At 45.4% G+C, this 19,615-nt stretch overlaps 1 protein-coding gene across 1 annotated transcript; it reads right to left on the bottom strand.

Annotated features, from left to right (window-relative positions):
• Nucleotides 1-263: 263 nt before the first annotated feature.
• On the bottom strand, nucleotides 264-18,435 carry ACBD3 (acyl-CoA binding domain containing 3). The gene is made up of 8 exons (XM_058019427.1): nucleotides 18,177-18,435; nucleotides 10,970-11,111; nucleotides 9,811-9,951; nucleotides 8,945-9,103; nucleotides 6,994-7,168; nucleotides 4,117-4,309; nucleotides 3,147-3,431; nucleotides 264-2,354 (listed from the first exon to the last, which is right to left on the bottom strand). The coding sequence occupies exons 1-8, from the start codon at nucleotides 18,433-18,435 to the stop codon at nucleotides 2,143-2,145; spliced, it is 1,566 nt and encodes a 521-aa protein (XP_057875410.1). The 3' UTR covers nucleotides 264-2,142.
• Nucleotides 18,436-19,615: the final 1,180 nt, after the last annotated feature.

The raw sequence follows: 19,615 nt of genomic DNA, 5'->3' as shown, positions 1-19,615 counted from the left end.
CCCACATCCAACCCCTTCTGCTACCCATTGAAATCCCAGAGAGACTCTGCAGCTCAGGCTGGGCTCTCCCAGGACTGACAGATTGTCCCATGCAGGGAGCCAGAGACATTCCTGGGAATCACAGAGCCACAGACATTCCTGGGCAGAGCCCCTGACCACAGTGAGCACCTCTGGACATGGGAGAGATGATGACAAGCTTATCTCAGCTCCAGAGCCATACACAGCAATGCCAAGGTTTGCAAATTAATGAAAAGCCAACAGCATTACAGATAAATGTCTTTTAATTAGGATTAAATACTATCTCAAGGTATCTTGAAATCGCACTTGTACTGTACTATCAACAGCCAGAGGCAATAAAAAAAAAAAGTCTGAAAATGTAGAAGTTCTAGCATCCAACACGTGACAGTAAGTGCTGCCATTTAAAGCAACAAACACCGCTCCCAAGAACAGATATTCTTAAAGGAAGAAGTTGTAACATTTCTGTAGGGACAAAAAATAAAAAAAAAAGTAATTTGAAGACCAGAAGAAATATATTAGTGCCTGCCTTTTTAAAAGGGTTTTTTTTTTTTTTTTGTTTTTCTTTTTTTTTTTTTTTTACATTAAATACAGTTTTCTTTAAAAGCAAGGTACTTTCTAAATTCATGGTTTATATACTGTATGTACACAAGAGCAGAACATTGTACAGTGTTTTTGGATAAAGCAGCACTAACTAGCTGTAAGCTGGTAAGGTGTTGCTGACCCAAAAAGCAAGATGACAAGTTAAGCACTCTAGGAGAAGTATCTCCATGGTTGGTATGAGCAAAGGAAAGTATCATGTATGTACAAAGTGACTGTTCACACAAACCCTGCCAGCCCAGCATAATCTGCCATGGAACTGCTCATGCTGCAGCTGATCAGAGGGAGCCTGACTGCCAGAGCTGCTCTGAGACACAAAGCAACCATTGATTGCCCCCCAGCAACAAGGTGCATCACCCATGCAGAGAGCACTTGCACAAATTATTATTGCAACAGGCAGCCCTGGGCTCTGGGCAGAGGATTCTCACTGCAGCCTCAAGCCAAGGGACACCTGCACTGTTTTCTCACTTTAGGAAATACCAAATGCCCCAAACAAACCATGTGAAACTGAGGTTAAAGCTACCTTAAGGATCTGTGTGTGCACCTGGCCTTTCTGCCCACAGCTACAAGTTAAAGCAGAAAGTTTGCACCCCACCATCACCAGACTAAAAAGGAGTGGCAGTGATTTCCATCATTAGTGCAACATTAACTCCTATAACTCTGGCAAAGTGACTGACTGCTCTCCAGGTACACAACACGTGTATTCAGGTCTTACAAAACTGGTTTCAAGTTGGTAGCCCTGTGGTTTTTTTAGTCTACCCCATTAATAACCCCATTAAACTCAGGAGCAGTCTGTGCCCTGTTCAAAGTCAATTGCACCAAAATATGACTTTAATTTTAGGGTTATCAGTGGGGCAGAGATGAAGGCTCTCCTTGTTACACATACTTCTGAACATCACTCAGTTTATGCCTTCAGAAGAGGTTGTTTGCTGTACTTTCAGGACGTTGTTCATCCCTGCCTTACACACTACACTGCTTTAAGGAACTGGATGTTTCTTCTTTGATGAGGACAGAAGTGAGACAACTTGTTTCTAAACTGCATAAACTCAAAGTTTCAAGTTTTAATGGTGTAAAAAAATCTGACATTCAATTACAGTTAAGAGAAAACTTGCTACACAGCAAACTGCATCCAAATCTACCAGTTACTGATGGGACCTTTAAATTAACCATCAACGAGTTATTCAAGGCATCCAGACCTGGAAACATCAGATCACCCAGCCAGTGAGGCAGCAACTCCCTCCCCCTTTTTCATGAGACTTTAACAAGTGCAATGGATGTGACCTCAGCACTGGAGCCAATGGCTCCAATCCCCAAAAAAGGTTAGGGAGATCCTGTGTTAAGCCCAATGCAATATGCATTAGTGTCATGGAGCAGGAAGATCCCAGTGTCTACTTGTTAAAAGTTCACACAAACCATACAGATACAGACAGGATGAAACACAGACTCAAAAGGATCCATTATGCTTGAAGAAAATTCCAAATAAAACGACATCTTCTGCACAGCCCAGCCTCAGACACAGCCACACCTTTATCTAGTATAATAAACTCTGTAGTAAACTGTTTTTGACCTCCATAGAGAGTAGGAGTTGTCAAATTTAAGAAGATAAACTCCTCTCCCTGGGTACTGGTGGCTGCCAGCATACACTTCTTCGTGACAGTCTCGTCTGTACACAGGCACTATTTCATCTAGCTGAGGCTTGTTGGCATTCTTTTTGGCTTTTTCTTCACTGCTAGTATTTTCTGCAAGGGAAAAAAAAAGAGGTGTCAGTGAACATGGGTGGGTGCTTTATGAAGGCAAGTCAGACTGACCTCCAGGGTACAAAGCCCTCTTTGTCAGTTCAGGAATGAGAGGAGTCACAGGGATTCATACCAAGGCTGGGGATGAAGCACCCAGAAGCAGGAGGAACAGCATGATCACTTTACCATGATTTTATCAGTTTGATATCAAAACTCACCACACCCACCTCCCCAGCCCAGCCAGGTCAGTTTGTGGAGATGCCAAACTCCAGTTTTCAGTACCACAATCACCCACCACTGATGTGCCATTACTTGGTAGTGACTCCCAAAAAGCCACTGCTTCCTGGGTCAGGGCAAGTCACATGCTCATTTCAAAACATTTTTGTGATGCTGGACTCCTCCACAGGCAAAGGCTGTGACCTGTGTCCCAGCCACTGGCAGGACCTGCTCTCTGAGGCTGTTTTGCTGCAGCCTCAAGGAAACTTCCTCCCTAGAAACACCTCCTGAACAGCAGGACAGGATTGCTCCCAAGGTTTCAGAGTGCAGATTCACAGTGCTCTGTCACACCATGGGTTCCAGTTTACTGAAGAGCTGACTCAGGAAAAGGATTTCCCCAGCCTCAACTGCTTTGGGTCTGTGACCCAAGGAGGGGACTGGAGTTATTGCAGAACTGCAGCTGCAATTGAAAATTGAAACCAGATGGAAGCCAGGGAAAGCAGGAGATTCCACAAGACCATCAGTGGGGGTTTCCCTCACAGCAAACCTTGACAGTTTACAGACAATTAGCATGCTTACCTTCCTCTTCCTCCTCATCATCACTGGACTCGCTGACATGCACACTGACTGCAGTATTAGGGGAGTCTGTCCATTCAAAATACACCCCAAAACCAATGTCATAATTGTCTGTAGCAAACTCCCAAAAGAGGTAGGACCCCTCCTCATGGGTTGGGACTCTGACTGTGACCACTTCTCCTCGGCCCACGGTGATCACCGAGTCTGCATCCTGGCGGATTTTCTCCTTGAAGTCTTTGATCTGGGGTCGTGTCCACATGGATGGGGCAGCAATCACAGGGACAGAGTCTGGAGACAGGAGGGGAAATACTCCAGTTAGGCTTTGCTGCAGTTATTTATTCTGCATCCTTAAATGTGTGCCTGAGCAGCACTTCAGGGCCCCAAGCACTAAAGTTGCTTCTTCTGTTAAAAAAAAAAATCACCTGGAAGCAAGTTTCAGCTCTGAAAGGATGTATGAACCAGTGCAAATTTACTTACAACACTACTAAATGCTACCAATTCACCCATCCAGCACATTTAAAGGATCAGTGCCTATGCACAAAAGCCTCAGAAGGTCAATGTACTGCTACAGGTGACAGGTACAGAATCCTTCACTGGAACCATCTTTAACCATCTGTAACCATCTTTTAAGCTCTGACCCACTTCAAGTAAAACTGAACATATTTCTGCCCAGAACAGCTTTGTGCTAGAACTTTTATCCCCTTTCCTTCAAGTCTAGTGACAGGAGGTTCTGGATCCCATCAACTTTGCTGAAATGCTTTTGCTGCTTCCTCTTTCCCTCCCCTCCCAAAGCTGAGCTTTGCCTATGCAATATTATCCTCCCATCAGAGACAGCAGCCCCAGGAATCAGACCCAGCTTTTCCACAGGCAAATGAAGCCAAACAAAGAATCACAGTAACCCTACTTAAGACACCTGAACCCTAAGAAAGGCTTTTGCTATTGATTTTTAAGTAAGAAATTCAGCTAGTCCCACCTTTTGGTCCATTCTCCAGTGCTTCTTCCAAAACCTCTGGATCCAACTCCTTTTCAGGGCTGTCTGCATGAGCACTGGCCTGCCCATTAATGGATGGGGTGTCCCCTGGGGCAGGGCTGTTCACCTTTGATGCAGTAGTCAGGGTTGTCCCTGTTGCTGCCACCACTGCATCCTGCTGCTTCTGTAAAGCTGCCTAAAACAACAGGAATTTAGGTCAAGCACAACCAAACCCTCCCAAGATGCCAGTTTCATACTTTCCAGCAGAGGATATAAAGACAATTTAACCCTTAGACACAAAAGCAGCACACATTAACCAGTTACATCTGCTCAGTCCCAAGGGATGGGAAGTCACTTGGTTCTAGGCTGGTGGATACAACCTGAACAAAAAAAAATTCAACTTTCAACTGAATTATGGTACACACAAACTCTGGCACTTAACTATGGAGGCGTTTCCTTGCTATAACATTTCTATCTAAGTTGGAAGTGTGACTTGTTTGCTGTTTTTTTTTTTTTTTTTCTCTTGTTGGGTTCGTTTTGGTTTGGTTTTTTGGGTTTTTTTTTTGCCTTTTTTGCTGGCTGCAAGGGTTCCATCCAGCCTGAGCTCATCCAGGTCTAAAAAGAGCTGACTACTGAAGGTCTATGAGCTACTTGCCAATTTATGAATCAAACAGAGAACTCCCTTGAGGAACCTCCCTGACCCTTGTTGCCAGCCCAGAGAGACAACACAGGCTTTATTTTTTTTGGGACAGGGAAAAGATGTGACAGTGGCACTCTAAAGGATAACCTAATCATCACAAGATTTTGATGAGCAAATGGAATATAGGTATCCTGCAGGAATATGAGGACAATATAGGAAAAATCTGTAAGCAGAACAGCACTTCCCAACTGCACCAATAGATCCCAGTGCACCTGACTCACAGGCATCCAAAGAGTAATTTTAACAGGGCAGAAAGTCTCTGCCTGTCCTGCACCACCTCAGCTCCATCCAGTCATGTTTGCCTTAGAAAGGAGCTATAAAGATCATCCAGTTCCACACCCCTGCCATGGGAATGGACACTTTCCACCAGACCAGGCTGCTCAGAGCTCCATAAACCTGTCCATGAACCCTTCCTGGGATGAGGGGCATTGCTGAACTTCGTGAGGCTCACATGGCTCCCTTCCTTGGACATTACTGAGAGCATCAGCCTCCACAAAATACAAATGACCTAAATCAGCTACTGAACTGTAGGTCTTTAGCTCAAGTACAGAGCTCAGCCTGTCCTCCCAGCCAAATCAGGAGCAGCTTTTTGCAGGCAAGCACCTTCACCAGGTATTAGTATGTGATGAAGTCAGGCAGCAGGAGCAGAAGGAGAGGAGTCAGCAGTGCTCTGGCTGGCAGGGAGAAGCAACCTCCGAGCCAGCAGTGATGCTACAGTGCTGCAAATACACTGATCTTCAGAAGAGTCACCTGAAGAGGTCTGTTTGTGGTATTTATATATTATGTTTGTGGTATTTATATATTATTTTTAAATTTTTGTTTAGGATTTTTCTCTTGGGAAGCTGAGAAGCTTTAGAGGAAAAAAAAAAAAAAACCAAACCACTTTTTATCTCATTTGTTTTTTTTGTGTTGTGTTCATGTGCAAAATGTGTTTAGAAATTGTTTCCTTACAGGTAATTGTTTAATTAGTTTTTAGTGTGAGTTGTTTTAACTCATTAACTGTAAGTTATTAGTACTGTATTAACTGTAAGTTATTAATTATTATTAGTCATTAACTGTTAGTAATTAGTACTAAGCTGTGTTAGGATCCTAAAAAGAGTTACAAGTTTATTATTATCTTTTTAGCATTCAGGGTTTTTTTGTATTCTTTAGTATAGTATAGTACTCTTTTATAAAATAAAGTATTATAAAGTAATAAATTAACCTTCTAAAAACAGAGTCAAATGCATCATTGCTGCCTTTGTTAGGGCATTCCTTGCAAATACAATATCTGCTCATGCTCAGAGGCACTGGTGTGTCATTAAATTACACACACACATCACCAACTCTGCAGCAGAGCAGCTCACATTTCATCTCTAATAATTACATTGAACCAAGTCATTAGTAAAGAATGCTTAGTGTTCTCTTAATTAACAGCTGCTTCAGAAAACTACTCCAAAAGATGAAACAAATAAAGGGGCTTTGGTGTTTGAACCTGAAGCAGCATTAGTCACTAGCAGGGGAGCTCTCCCTGTGGCAATTATCTTTCCAAGGAGATAACAGCAGACAAGTTAATGTATCCCAGGGACAGCCTGGGACACAGAGCCTAGGTTCCCCAGAGCCCACATTTCCCAGTGACAGCCTGGGTGACAGAGCCCACATTTTCCAGTGACAGCCTGGGATACAGAGCCCAGGTTCCCCAGGGACACAGAGCCCAGGTTCCCCAGGGACACAGAGCCCACGTTTCCCAGGGACAGCCTGGGACACAGCCCACATTTCCCAGTGACACAAAGCCCACGTTCCCCAGTGACATAGAGCCCACATTTCCCAGTGACAGCCTGGGACACAAAGCCCAGGTTCCCCAGTGACAGCCTGGGACACAGAGTCCACAATTTCCAGTGACAGCCTGGGGGACACAGAGCCCACGTTTCCCAGTGACAGAGAGCCCAGGTTCCCCAGTCACAGACTAGGACACGGAGCCCAGGTTCTCAGTGACAGCCTGGGACACAGACCCCACGTTCCCCAGGGACAGCCTGGGACACAAAGCCCACATTCCCTTCCCCAGTGACACAAAGCCCAGGTTCCCACGGACATAGAGCCCACATTTCCCAGTGACAGTCTGAAACACAGTGCCCATGTTCCCCAGTGACACAAAGCCCACATTTCCCAGTGACAGCCTGGGACACAGAGCCCAGCCATACCTGCTGCTGTGCCAGCTGCACCTGGTAGAGCTGCTGCATGTACTGCTGGTAGTGCTGCTCCTGGAGCTGGCGGATGAGGAGCTGCTGCTGCTCGAAGTTGCCGGGGTACTGCTGTGCCGCGTACTGCTGGAACTGCACGGCCGTCTGCGAGTTCAGCGCTGCCATGATCTGCTGCCTGCACGGCACAGGGACACAGACCTTACCAACAGCTCAGGCATGGGGAATCCCTGCACTGAGCTGCCTCTCAGGCCACTCACAGCTCTGAGTTCCAGTCTGCAAAACCCAGTTAAAATGAATCTACGTAATGGACCGGAACCCAGATGTGAGTTTTGCCTAAAAATACGCTGCGAACATAAAGAAGGGAGCAATGGAGCAATGTTTTCTACCCCTTGTTTGGAAACATCAAATGTTAAAACAACCACAATTTCAATCTGCAGTCTGATAGAGGCAGTGCAACACAAAACCCATGTGACTAAATTTATCAAAGCAAGCAAGGGAAAAAACCCACATATGCTTTTTGCAGAAACCATCCTTCCAGCAGAGCTCCTATAAATATTGGTAGGAATATGTCACAGACATCTTTTCATGAAAATCTTTTTGTTAGGATTTTTCCTGCTGAAGCTGAGAAGTCTCAGCAACAAAGTGTAAACAATGATTATCTGCTGCTGTGGAATGCAACAGGTGGATCCGTGATTGGTCTCCTGTGGATGTTTAGATTTACTGACCGCTCACGGCAGAGCTGGGTCTCACTCCCTGCTGAGACACAGATCTTTGTTATCCATGCTTTTCTACTCTTAGCTTAGCTAGCCTTCTGAGAACTTTCCTTCTGTATCTTTTTAATATAGTTATAATGTAGTGTATGTATCATAAAAGAATAAATCAAGCCTTCTGAACATGAAGTCAACATTCTCATCTCTCTTCATCCTGAAACCCTTGTGACCACTGTCACAGGAATAAATCTGCTTCACCCATGTTTTTGGTGAATCTATGAAAAACACACCACATAGCTATCTTAGTTTTACTGGTCAGTATGCAAACAAACACAAAAAACATGACTGACAGTGGATTAATTCAGGAAGAACAACAAAAAAAATGCTGCCAGATGGGGCATCTGCATCTCCAGTAAACTCAACTGCTGAAGCTTCAGGAGGAACACATGGGTTACATATACCCAGGCTGTTCTTCTCCTCTCTCCAAAGAACTAGCAGAAATCCTATGGCTAAATGACAAGATAGATCAAGGGCCTGTCTCATGTTACATCCATCAGTGACCAGCTATCAGTGTTTCAGAGGAAGGAAGAAGCATCACACAACTGCAAGAAAAATTCTTTCCTTCTCACTCTTCTTCCATCCCCAAAAATCACATTCTAAAGCACCAGTATTAGACTGGTCTAATATCCCAAAGAGCAGGATTTACTGCTTTTCAGCAAACTATGACCAGTTTAGATACACTTGGTACCCACATTCATTTTCTGTCTAAACTCTTTATCTCTGTAACCTGCTATGACCACTTAATACACAGCTCCCATTCATGTGAAAAACCCTCTCAACTTCAAGGCATACCACACTTCTTGTCACTTAGCACTGTGCAACACTTTCTATTGTATCTATAAATTTATGTCTGTCTCTTACACTCCTCTGGCTCTCACCACGTTAAACAAGCAGCAAAACTTGTGGTTTAATTATTTGCTCCCTTCTCAAACCCACTACAGAGCAAGCATTGGCTCTACTTCAGAGACACCCCCTGCAAAGACATTTTTATGGTGGAAAATAGTTGCTGACTGATGTGCAACAGCTTTACCATTCTCTTAAATATTACATGTGCAAAGCCAGCTCTGTGTTTCCAGCATCTGGATGTGATGGGAACAATGAAATATAATCAGAACTGTATATTCCAATTGTCTCCAATGCAAGGCAGCTATTTTCTTTTAAGTGTTGTTTCCACTACTCACTTCTGCTGCTCCATGCGAAGCCGTTCCTCCTCTATTCTCCTCCTCTCCTCCTCTTCCCTCCTCAGCCTCTCCTCCTCTTCCCTCCTCCGTTTTTCTTCCTCCTTCTGTAACCGCTCCCGCTCCTCCTCCTCACGCCGCCTCCGCTCTTCCTCTTCTCTCCTGCAACACCCCCTCAGTGAGCCATTCCAGCACTCCCACAATCCCAGGATGAGTTATTTCCAACCTTTTGCCTGCCCAGTGAGGCTTTTTGTCTGGTACCATCTCCTCACACTTAAACTTGGCTTGGAGAAGTGTCTTACTGGACACACACACACAAAAAAAATCAGATTATTGCAGAGTTTTATTGCACTCAGCAGCATGACAAAGGTAAATTCTGTGCTATGATTTGATACTCATGCTAACCTTTTACTATGCCACCTGTACTGCAGGAAAAAAAATGCCTGGAAGCTTTAAACACATTTTCCAAGCTTTAAACACATGTTCAATAATTATGTGGGTACTATGGCTTAATAGTAGCAATAATAAGGCAGCCTTTATCAAGCTGCTAACCCACATTAGAAGAGAAGTTTAAAACTGACAATTTAATATTCTCTGTATATTTAGTCCACAGACATATTGGGACAGACATTTTGTGAAGCATTTCTTCTCAAGCAGATGACAGTATCAACAAAATTCTTAAAACTCCTAAAAAAACCACCCATTACTGGCAAAGTAAAAAGGCTTAGAGATCAAATGGTACCACAGCCACCTACATTTCAAGCATTTCCCTTCCCAAGACAACTCCAACCTCAGCTAGCTGTGGTACAGTCTGCAGGCCAAGAGTTACACACTCCATAGCTGCCAACACCAAAGCACCCAAATGTTACCTTTTCTTTTCTTGCTCTTCTTTCTCTATCTTGTGGGAAGTGACATACGTTGAGAACAAGTGGCAGCACCTATGTAGGAGCTTGACAAATTCTGTCATAGCTTTTTGCTTTGACATGTTTCCAAGGGCAGCCCATTCCTTCCTGAGAGAGAGAATTCAGCTGAAATAACAGACTCGACTCTTTTTAAGCCAGTAGTGAGTGCTGACAACCCAGCAAATAAAAAAAAGTTGGAAGACCAGGAACCAAACATTATCATTTGCAGTTTCAGAGAACCAACAACTTCGTCCCAAAGACAGTAAAATGTTCTCTTCTGCCTGCACAATGTTCTCTTTTCTTCTGTCTTTCAAATAGACATAACTCAGCTCTCACATGAAATTTCATACATCCCATCAACCCTACTTTAAATTCTGAGCTATGTCCAAAAACTTCCCAGATATAAATGAACCTAAGTATTTTTTAATCTCCTTTCACTCTAGTTTGTAGAAAAAAAAGTGTGCATTTTCCTGAATGAACAAACATGGTAACACCTACAGCACTTCAGATGGTTGAAAGAAATAGCCTTGCACTTTCTAAGAAAAACTGCATCCTTTTGTGCAAAAGCAGCACACTGGGTCCACCTCAGAAAAACCACTGCTGTCTTGCACATTGCCTCCACTCTAGAACACTCAAAAGAGCAACAATAAACATGAGAAGTGCAGCCTGAGCTGCAAGCAACACCAGACACACAGCTGACACCTCCCAGGTCTCATAAAAGATTTACTCAGGGTTTGAATGCAGCAGGTTTAAATTTTCTGACCTCAGAAATTAGCTTTGGTGTTAGGACAAGCTGTCATGAATGCTTCTACCACTGGCAAAAGCCTTGGCCTGCTGTAGCCATGGTGTGGGGTTTGGATGAAGCATGGACCTGCACATTAATGCATTATGAGAAACTGGACTGCCAGCAGAGCAGCTTCTTTTTTTTAAAAAAAAAAAATAGAAATCACCCAATAATCTTCTGTTAGTTCCTGTACTGAACTGTGACTCACACTTCTTACATGTATTTGAAGAGGCCACTTTCACTTTCCACTTGAGATAACCCACACACTTGTAGAAATTGGATGATGTTATCTCCTCACAGGAAAAGCAGAGTGAAGAACAACAAAAGCCCCAGCCCTTTTACCTTCTATCATTCCCCAGCACATCAAAGAATCCAACTTCAGGGCAAGTGTCAGGGTTGTAAGGTCCCAGCAGAACCTGCTTGTGCAGTGCCACCAGTTTGAGCTTTTCTTCATATGTTGGGTGAAAGGCTTTGCCATCTTTTTCTGCAAGGAAAAAAAAAATAAGAAATTTTCACTGTTCTGATTAATTAAACACAGAATATGAATGAGTAGGTAGCATAACCATTACCACCATAAAAAAAGAGGAAAAAAAAACCAGTTGAGTCACAAAAGGTTAGACAAATTAAGTCAGTTCTATTTAAAACATAGATCTGTCCAGAAGAAACACATCTACTTCAGCTAATGAAAACTTCAGTGTGGAGTGCTTTGCATCCCACTATCTCCAGTCAGTCATCACATAGATATTTACATTAATTTGTTGAACATCACACCATATGCATCTAGATCTCCAAAATATTTAAAAACCTCAACTGAATTCAAATGTGTCTGCCAAGTCTACTCTGGTGTGCACAGGAAGGATTTCCACAAAGAAAGATGTGATGTTAGCTTTATAAACTGCTCTCCTTTCATGCTCCTCACATTGATGAAAGCAGAACAACCAAGGGTGAAGGCAAGGAGAGCTGCAGAGAGGAAAAATTAGGAGTCAAGGAGAGTTTTCCTTAGCCAAGGCAGCTGGAACAGCCCCTCACAATGAAAAGCCTTGCAGCTGACTCCATCAGCTCCAACACATCCAGCGAACTCTGACAATAAGAAGGCAACATAAGCCTGAAAATGTTCCAGTGGCTCCACAGGAACATCCTCTGAAGCATTCCCAGTTGGATCCCACCATGCTTTTACTGGTAAGAAGATAGCTGCATTGATTTAAAATGGTATGTGAATCAGTCAGCTAGGACTTAACACATTGAAATTGTCAAAACAAATCAAAGAAACAGGCATTGCTGTGTGTGACTACACTGCTCATTAAGAAAAAGACATTTTTCTCAATCAGGAAAACAAATAAACAAGCACCATCTCCTTTTGGAAGGAGAAATGAGGAAGCTGCTCCAGAGGTAAAAGATAGATAATTCCCATGACTGCACTGCTCTCCATAGAGCTGGGAGCTGGGGACAAAGTTGCCACTCACTCCCAGCTCTCCTTCAGAGCAAGGTGCTCACAGCCCCACACTGAACAGTCCACACCTAAATTTCAGGCTGACACATCCTGCAAAATTGCTTGGCTGGCACTTGTGAACAGCTACTAACAGGAAAAGAAGTGAATCTTACAACTAGAGAGGAAGGAAAATACCCCTACTACAGTATTGAAAAACTCAGAGCAAACACTTCTGGAAATCAGAAACAATCCCAGTGGGAAAGTGCTTGCAGGTCACAGCAAGACATTCTATTTTTGACAGGCAAAGTTCAGTACATTGCTGGACTTACTCAGCTGAAACATCAAAAGCAACTACTACATGCATGCCATTTATTTTGAAGCCACAATCAAATGATTAGGAAGGCAAATATTTAATTACTTATTATCCATTCCTAGAAGTCCACATCACTGTTGCAGAATTTCAACTATTTGCTCTTGTCCCAGTGTCACACAACCTTGCAGCAAATATAACTGCCAGCTTCAGAAACAGAAGCATTTCTCCCCAGAAATATCTACTTCCAAAAATATCTGGTGGGGTAGAAAAGAGGGGGGGATGTAAAAACTGAACCAGAGTTTACTCAGTGTATACAATGAAAGGACAAGAGGCAGCTGACACAAACTGAAGTATAAGAAATGCCACTTAAGCATTTTTATGGGGTTTTGGTTTGTTTGCTTGAAGTTGTTGGGGTTTCTTTACTGCTGCTGTTTTTGTTTTTTAAACTGAAGAATGTTTGAGCACTGGAACTGACAGCCCTGAGAAGTTTTTAAGCCTCCATGATTGAAGATGTTCAAAACCCAAGTGTCTGAAGCCTGAACTGAAAAGGAGGGCTAAATCTGACAATCCCCAGCAGTCCCTTCCCACCCCAAGTCTGTGATTCTTCAGGGATTCAAATCACCACATTCTGGTGAGCTTTCAGGCCTACCAAAGAGCCCTCTGGCTTTTCCTCAACTCTTCACACTTTACACTCCACTCAGAATTTGCTTATTAGGTAACCAGCACAACCATTAGCCCGAATAAACTACTTTGAAGTAATACTTAATATCCTGGGGCATCCTGCTACAAAGCAGGTCAATTGACAAAGGTACTGCACTGAAACTCTGCCAGGCTTCTGAGCAAAGCATGATTCTCAAGGGGTCCCTACAGCACAGTTAACTTTTCACAACCTGTGCACCTGCATCTGTCTGGCAAAACACACAGCTATTTGCTGCACTAAACTGCTACCTAAGCCACTTCACATCATCAGTATTTGAACTCACTCCTGAGCAGAGTTAGAGTGAAAAAACCTTCATTTCCCATGCAACACACAGCACATCTGCATTTTCACAGAACAGACAAGTCAGACCTCATGCCCTAATTACTGTGAGAAGACAAAATCTGCATTTACAAAGAATGGTGACCCAAGGGGAGAACAACAAACAAGCTAAATAAGAGAGGGGGGGAAAGACAGAGGAGAAAAACACAAGACAAGCTTTCAGTGACTTGTAGGTAATGTAGCTCAGAAGCAAATTACCAGAAAAACACTTGCAGCCAGTCAGACAGTGAAGTTAAGTTTCACACTAACTATTTTGCAGTTGAACTCTACAGCACAAACCACACTGTATAATCAGCCCAAAGACCAGGAATTGTTGGTGTTTAACTGAACCAGAGGACCTGAATTCATCTGCAGAGTCAAATATGCCAAAAAGAGCATTAGTGTGTCTAGACAAGCAGAAGTGCCAAATGTATCCAAGCATCCGTGAAGGCGCCATTTGAGCAGGCATTACCCACACACCTCGCACAGCTGGGGGAAGTGCAGGAACATCAAAGAGCTCCAGGGAACACACTGAAAAATCCATAACACAGCAGCTGCACAGCCTTCCCTGTGCCACTGGGACCCCTGACCCAACCAGGCCAGGAAGATGCTCACTCTGCAAGCACAACAGCAAGATGAAGCTGTTTATGGCAATGTGAGGGGTTTATGTCACTGTATTATTGACATGGATTGATAAAAGCTCACAAATTTAGACACAAAGGAGTTTAAAAAATATGCTTAAGAGATTGCATTGTGCAAGATACTGTTACTGCTCTGGAACTCCAGATTTTTTCTTCCATTAGAAACACGGCACACCATGCTGCACCTTCACTCCAACTTCACCCACTCTAAATGCCTAATTCCACTGGGATAGCATTGAGTCATCCAGAAGCAGCTAGAAAACAATTTGTGAAGAGCGATTTTGCACCTCACAGCTTTTAAAAGCAGAAGTCACATATGTTAATTCTATTCATTTGCAACGTTTTAATGAGCCGGACCAAAGCTGAAAAGTGTGAGGACTGAAGTGCTGCCTGCAGAGCCCAGTTCACCCTTACACTCCTAATCCTCCCCTCCTGAAAGTGTGTCCTGCTTTCACAGAAGAATTACTGACTGGCCCTTCCAATTAAATATGATCAAAGCTCAACTTCACAAACGTAGATATATTATAGGGGATTTCATATTCTTGACAACAAGAGCCTACTTAACTTACAAATTACAATCATACCATCAAATTAGTGCTCAAAAAAAAGAGGTCAAACAATTAATTGAGAAAGATGTTCTGCTGAGGTTGAAGATGCATTCTTGTTAGGATAAGAGGAAATAACGTAGAGCAGTCAAAGAAAATTAGAGTACTTAACATTCCAGGAGAGCTTTTAGATACCAAAATGATATGGTTTGTGTACTGCCTGCTCAGATGTGCTGCACTGCAAATCACTTTAGGCAGTGCACGAACACTTCAGGGACTGCCATGTATTGAAGGTTGGGTGCAGTGGTATTCCAATGACAGGATGTGGAAAACAACATAGCCAGGCTGATCCTGGGAGAGATTTGCTGGCAGAGCTATGCAAGCCACGCTCTCCTGCTTCAGGAGAGAGCCCGAACAGGTTACCTTCACTGGCATAACCTGTACCAGCCCAGCAAGCAGAGGAAGCCACCAGAGACACTTGTGCTGTGCCAGGTGCCCCAGGGCTCACAATTACAGGCAAAGAAACGTACAGTGACTGTAACATGACTGTTCTCCACTGCACACTGCATCCAGCACAGTGGAGCAGCTTCTTAATGGCAGCCAAAATGCTGCTTGACCTGCACTAGGCTTAGCAGAGCAGGAAGGGAAAGAGTGCAGAAGGGAAAGAAGGCTCTTGTTTCCCACAGAAAAATGGACCGGAACACTGTTACCATCTATTTTCTATGCCTCTGTTATTCTGAAAAGATCCCTTCACAAGCCATTATGAATCTTAAAAAAAAAAAAAAAAAAGAAAAAAGATAGTGCACAACTCCTGCACAGCCTAAGGCCTGACAGCTGAAGTGACCCAGAGTCGAGCATTTTAGATCTGTTTTAGAATTGTCTTTATCAGAGACAGAATAAAGTGGCTTTTGGGTCTCTTTAATATCCTAGCCTAGTTTCTGTTGCGTTCTGCTCACTGTTTATACACACTCTCACCCTGCCTTGTCCCAGCAACTCTGTCACCTGCAGTATGCCACCACTGGCTGTCACTGTAATAAGCAAACTCAAAATATTTTGAGCAGATTCAACTTCTCTGGGACAAAAATACCCCAAGACTTACAGACAACTCGGGCTGCACACTGAAGCAGAAAAAAAATCTGCTTAGCTACCAGCATAGTTTTTATAAGAATGGTCAGAACAAGATCTCAGCACTGACCTGTTAATTTGGGCCACCCTTCAGACAGATCTTTTTTCTCCTGAAGCACAGGAGGAATCCCTGTTTGCTCCTTGGCATGCACAGGGCTGCTAACCAGGCGTGCCCACTCCCACAGTTGTTCTGACAGCATGAAAATAATTTGGATACGAGACCACTTATTTTTGGAGCTGTGCAGATATAGAACAAGCTGGCAGAATCAGTAACCCAAGTATTGCAAGCTCCTGTAGCTCCCCATCAGATCTATAAATAAAAATCTTCATGTTATGTCACTTTTAGGAAAAAAATCTACAGATGAAATGATGGGCAATGACTTTGTGTGAGTTACTCCAGCCACAAAAATAGAGAAACAAGATTTTCACTGGAAAGAATGACAATACAATTGAATGGGGAAAATTATCATCTCATGAGCACAACCATGAGTTACAAGAAATTGCAGAAAGTTAAAAAAGGAGCAGGAGTAAACTGAAACATGTTGGTATTAAGTTTTGATTACAAAGAACAGCAACAACAACAAAAAAATCATTGCTAAGAGAGGACAAGGGAAAGAACTGGAACCTACACCACAAGTAACACTCCACAGACTTCATCATCAGAGAGGAGATAAAGCCAGAACATAAATTCTGTTAAAACATGATATAACAGATAGAGGTTATTGCTACATAGCAACAATATAGATAAAGTCACTCACATGGAACTTTTGCACTGTAAACACAACCTCACACTCTAAAAACAGGCTCCCATAGAATATTCAATCCAAGACAGAAAAAGACCACAGCTGACCAAGACAAGGAATTTGCTGCTGCACAGACATTTCTTTCTGCATCATTAAACACAACCAGAACTCTTGTAAGCAACTTCTTTTACAGAAAGAAGACATTGAGTACAATGCTTCCACAATCTAATAAGCTCTGATACAAGAGGAAAAAAATATAAGATCTTATGATCCCTCATGTTTTTTACAGCTTAAAAAAATAACACCCCTGTATATTAGCATGCTAACAAAATAACTACTTTGTGGAAGGGCATCAGAACAGAGTCGAAGAACCAGGGCTTAAGAAAACTGCTTAGAGCCTTACAGGCTCTTAACAACTACCAGGTGCAGGATGTGAAGAAAGACAGCTTTGTCCTTCCAGCAGTGCTCCCACCTGCCAGCAGTGCTTGCCCGTGGAAGAAGCAGCCTCCCTGGGAGGTCACCCAACAACTGACTGCCACAAGACCGACTTTTCCAAATGCACAGCTTGCCTTCCCTAGGGCAGGCATCAGGCTGCACTCCCTGCTCCACCGGAGCAGCGCCTGCCTGGAAGCCACAGGAGTGACACAGTGCTGAAATGTGCTCAGTGCAGTGAGCACAGCTCTTCCCCCAAAACGTGCTCAGGGTAGTGAGCACAGCTCTTCTTCCCTCAAAATGTGCTCAGTGCAGTGAGCACAGCCCTTCCTTCAAAATGTGCTCAGGGTAATGAGCACAGCTCTGCCCCCAAAATGTGCTCAGTGCAGTGAGCACAGCCCTTCCCTCAAAATGTGCTCAGGGTAATGAGCACAGCTCTGCCCCCAAAATGTGCTCAGTGCAGTGAGCACAGCCCTTCCCTCAAAATGTGCTCAGGGTAATGAGCACAGCTCTGCCCCCAAAATGTGTTCAGGGTAGTGAGCACAGACAGCTCTGCCCTCAAAACCCCACAGGTATGCCCATCTTCCGACAGAAGCAAACCTGGCTACAGGGGATCCCAGCAAAAGCACTCCAGGTCTACACCCTGGGTATTTCAAAAGGCTGCCTGCTGGGCTCATGGTGGCACACAGAATCATAAAATCACTTAGGCTGGAAAACACCTCTGAGACCATCGAGTCCAACTTGTGACCGAACACCTCTGCGCCAACCAGACCACGGCACTGAGTGCCACATCCACTCTTTCCTTGAACACCTCCACGGACGGTGACTCCACCGCCTCCTGGGCAGCGCATTCCAATGTCCAATCGCCCTTTTTGAGCAGAAATTCTTCGTGACATCCAACCTGAACCTCCCCCGGCACGGCTCAGGACTGTGTCCTCTGGTCCTGGAGCATCACAGCCAGCCTGGAGCTGGCACGCTGAGGAGAGGGCACGGCACCTCCGGCCGCGGAGGGGCAGCGGGCACGGCACCGCTCCCGCCGAGCGCTCCTCGCCCACCTCCGAGAGCTCTCCCTTGCCGTGGCACCGGCACGGAGCTCCATCGCTCCGGTTTCAGGCGGGGTGCCACACACCCACCCCCGGCCGTGCCACACCGCGGCCCGGGGCAGCCTCTGCTCCGGGGCCGGCATCAGGCAGGGACACGCTGTTCTCGGGGCACCCGGGGCTCGGCCTGACCCCGCAGGACGATGCCGTCCGGGGCTCCCCGCTGCCGGTAGCTGCCCCGGTTCCGGGCGGGCCGGGCTCACCTTTGAAGAAGCGCAGCGCCAGCCCGTAGAGCTCCTCCAGCGCGAAGCCCCAGCGCCGCTCCAGGCTCAGCGCCGCCTCCTCCGCCGCCTCGCCGCCGGCCTCCGCCGCGCCCGGGGAGCCGGGGCCCGCTCGGCCCCGCCCCGCCGCCGGCTCGCCCGGCGCCGGCCGCGCTTCGCAGGGCGGCACCTCGGCGTTGGGGCTCAGCGTCAGCCCGTCCACCGAGACCTCGAGCCGGTCCGAGCTCAGCACCGCCGCCATCCTCCACCGCCTCCCACCCGCCCTCCGCCTCCTGCTCCGCTGCGGCGGCCACGTCCCGACTTCCCGTCCCCTCCGACCCGGATCTTCCGGGCCCGCCCGCGGCCCCGCCCCGCGGCAGGCACCGGGGGTGGCTCGTCCCCTCCTCTACCCTCCCCTCAGCGGCACTGCCTGCTCCGGTTCGGGGCTGCCGCGCCCCGGCAGTCCCGGGGCCGTGAATGATTGGTTTGTCACCAGCGCTATCTCCCTCGTGAGGACAAACTGCGGGAGATGGGCCTGCTAAGTCTGGAGGAGACAAGACTTAATAAGTAGCAATCTCATTAATGCATAAAAATATCTGAAAGCGCCGAGATTTTCGGTGGCGCCCGTGACAGGATGTGGAGCAGTGGCCGTAAATTATAACACGAGAAGTTTCACCTCAGCCTTTTGCACTGGAACAGCTGCCCAGGGAGGTCGTGGAGTCTCCCTCTCTGGAGACATTCAGACCCCACTTGCTCCAGGTGACCCTGCTTTGGCAGGATGGTGGCCTGGTGATGATCTCCAAAGGTCCCTTCCAATTTTAACAATTCTATGACTCTGTAAAAGCCTTTTGGTCCAGCTGGAAGGTGCTGTAGGGTCTGCTGCTGACCTCTTGTTCTCTCTCAGAAATCATGCTTCACTCACACAGGAGAGGAAAGAAATGAGCCAGAGAAGGGTAAAAAGAGCACAAGGCAATTACTTCTCCAAGAGCTGTGTCTGCAATTAGCTCATTCCCTTGTGACCGTGAAACACTGCTTACAATAATGCTATTATCCTGTGCTGCGGAAGGGTTGAGAGTCGCTGCCATGCACGGCTGCAGAGGTTTATTCCCAGCTAACACAATCTTGCTTGCAGGATTTTGAGAGAGACTGTGTTAGCATAGAGTGCTTTTGGTCTCATTTCTCAGCCAAAGCACGATTCAGGCTGCACAGCTGGGAAGTGGCACAGCCCTGCCTGGTGGTTCATGAAGGCAATGCCAAGGAAGACAAACTGCACACCTCTGCAGCCTCCTGAAACTCGGGCGTCTCCCCAAAGCCTGTACCCCCTTCTAGGGTTATCCCCTGAAGTTTGTCACACTGCCCAGTTTATCTCTTGTTCAAAGTGCCTTTGGATCCATCTGTTGATCTCTCAGGAATGTTGAAGAAATTTTGTTTTCACACTTACA

The sequence above is a fragment of the Melospiza georgiana genome, chromosome 3, assembly GCF_028018845.1.
Source record: "Melospiza georgiana isolate bMelGeo1 chromosome 3, bMelGeo1.pri, whole genome shotgun sequence".
Taxonomy (NCBI): Eukaryota; Metazoa; Chordata; class Aves; order Passeriformes; family Passerellidae; genus Melospiza; species Melospiza georgiana.
The sequence above is the reverse complement of the archived record's forward strand: the minus strand, read 5'-3'. Positions and strand labels throughout refer to the sequence as shown.

Bases quoted from the DNA above. Each gene is read 5' to 3' on its own strand.
- ACBD3 (XM_058019427.1), bottom strand. From the start codon at position 18,435: ATGGCGGCGGTGCTGAGCTCGGACCGGCTCGAGGTCTCGGTGGACGGG. The intron at 9,952-10,969 runs GTAAAAGGGCTG...TCTCTCTCTCAG, and splicing joins GTGCTGGGGAATGATAGAAG to GAAGGAATGGGCTGCCCTTG. The intron at 3,432-4,116 runs GTGGGACTAGCT...TCCTGTCTCCAG, and splicing joins ACTGGAGAATGGACCAAAAG to ACTCTGTCCCTGTGATTGCT.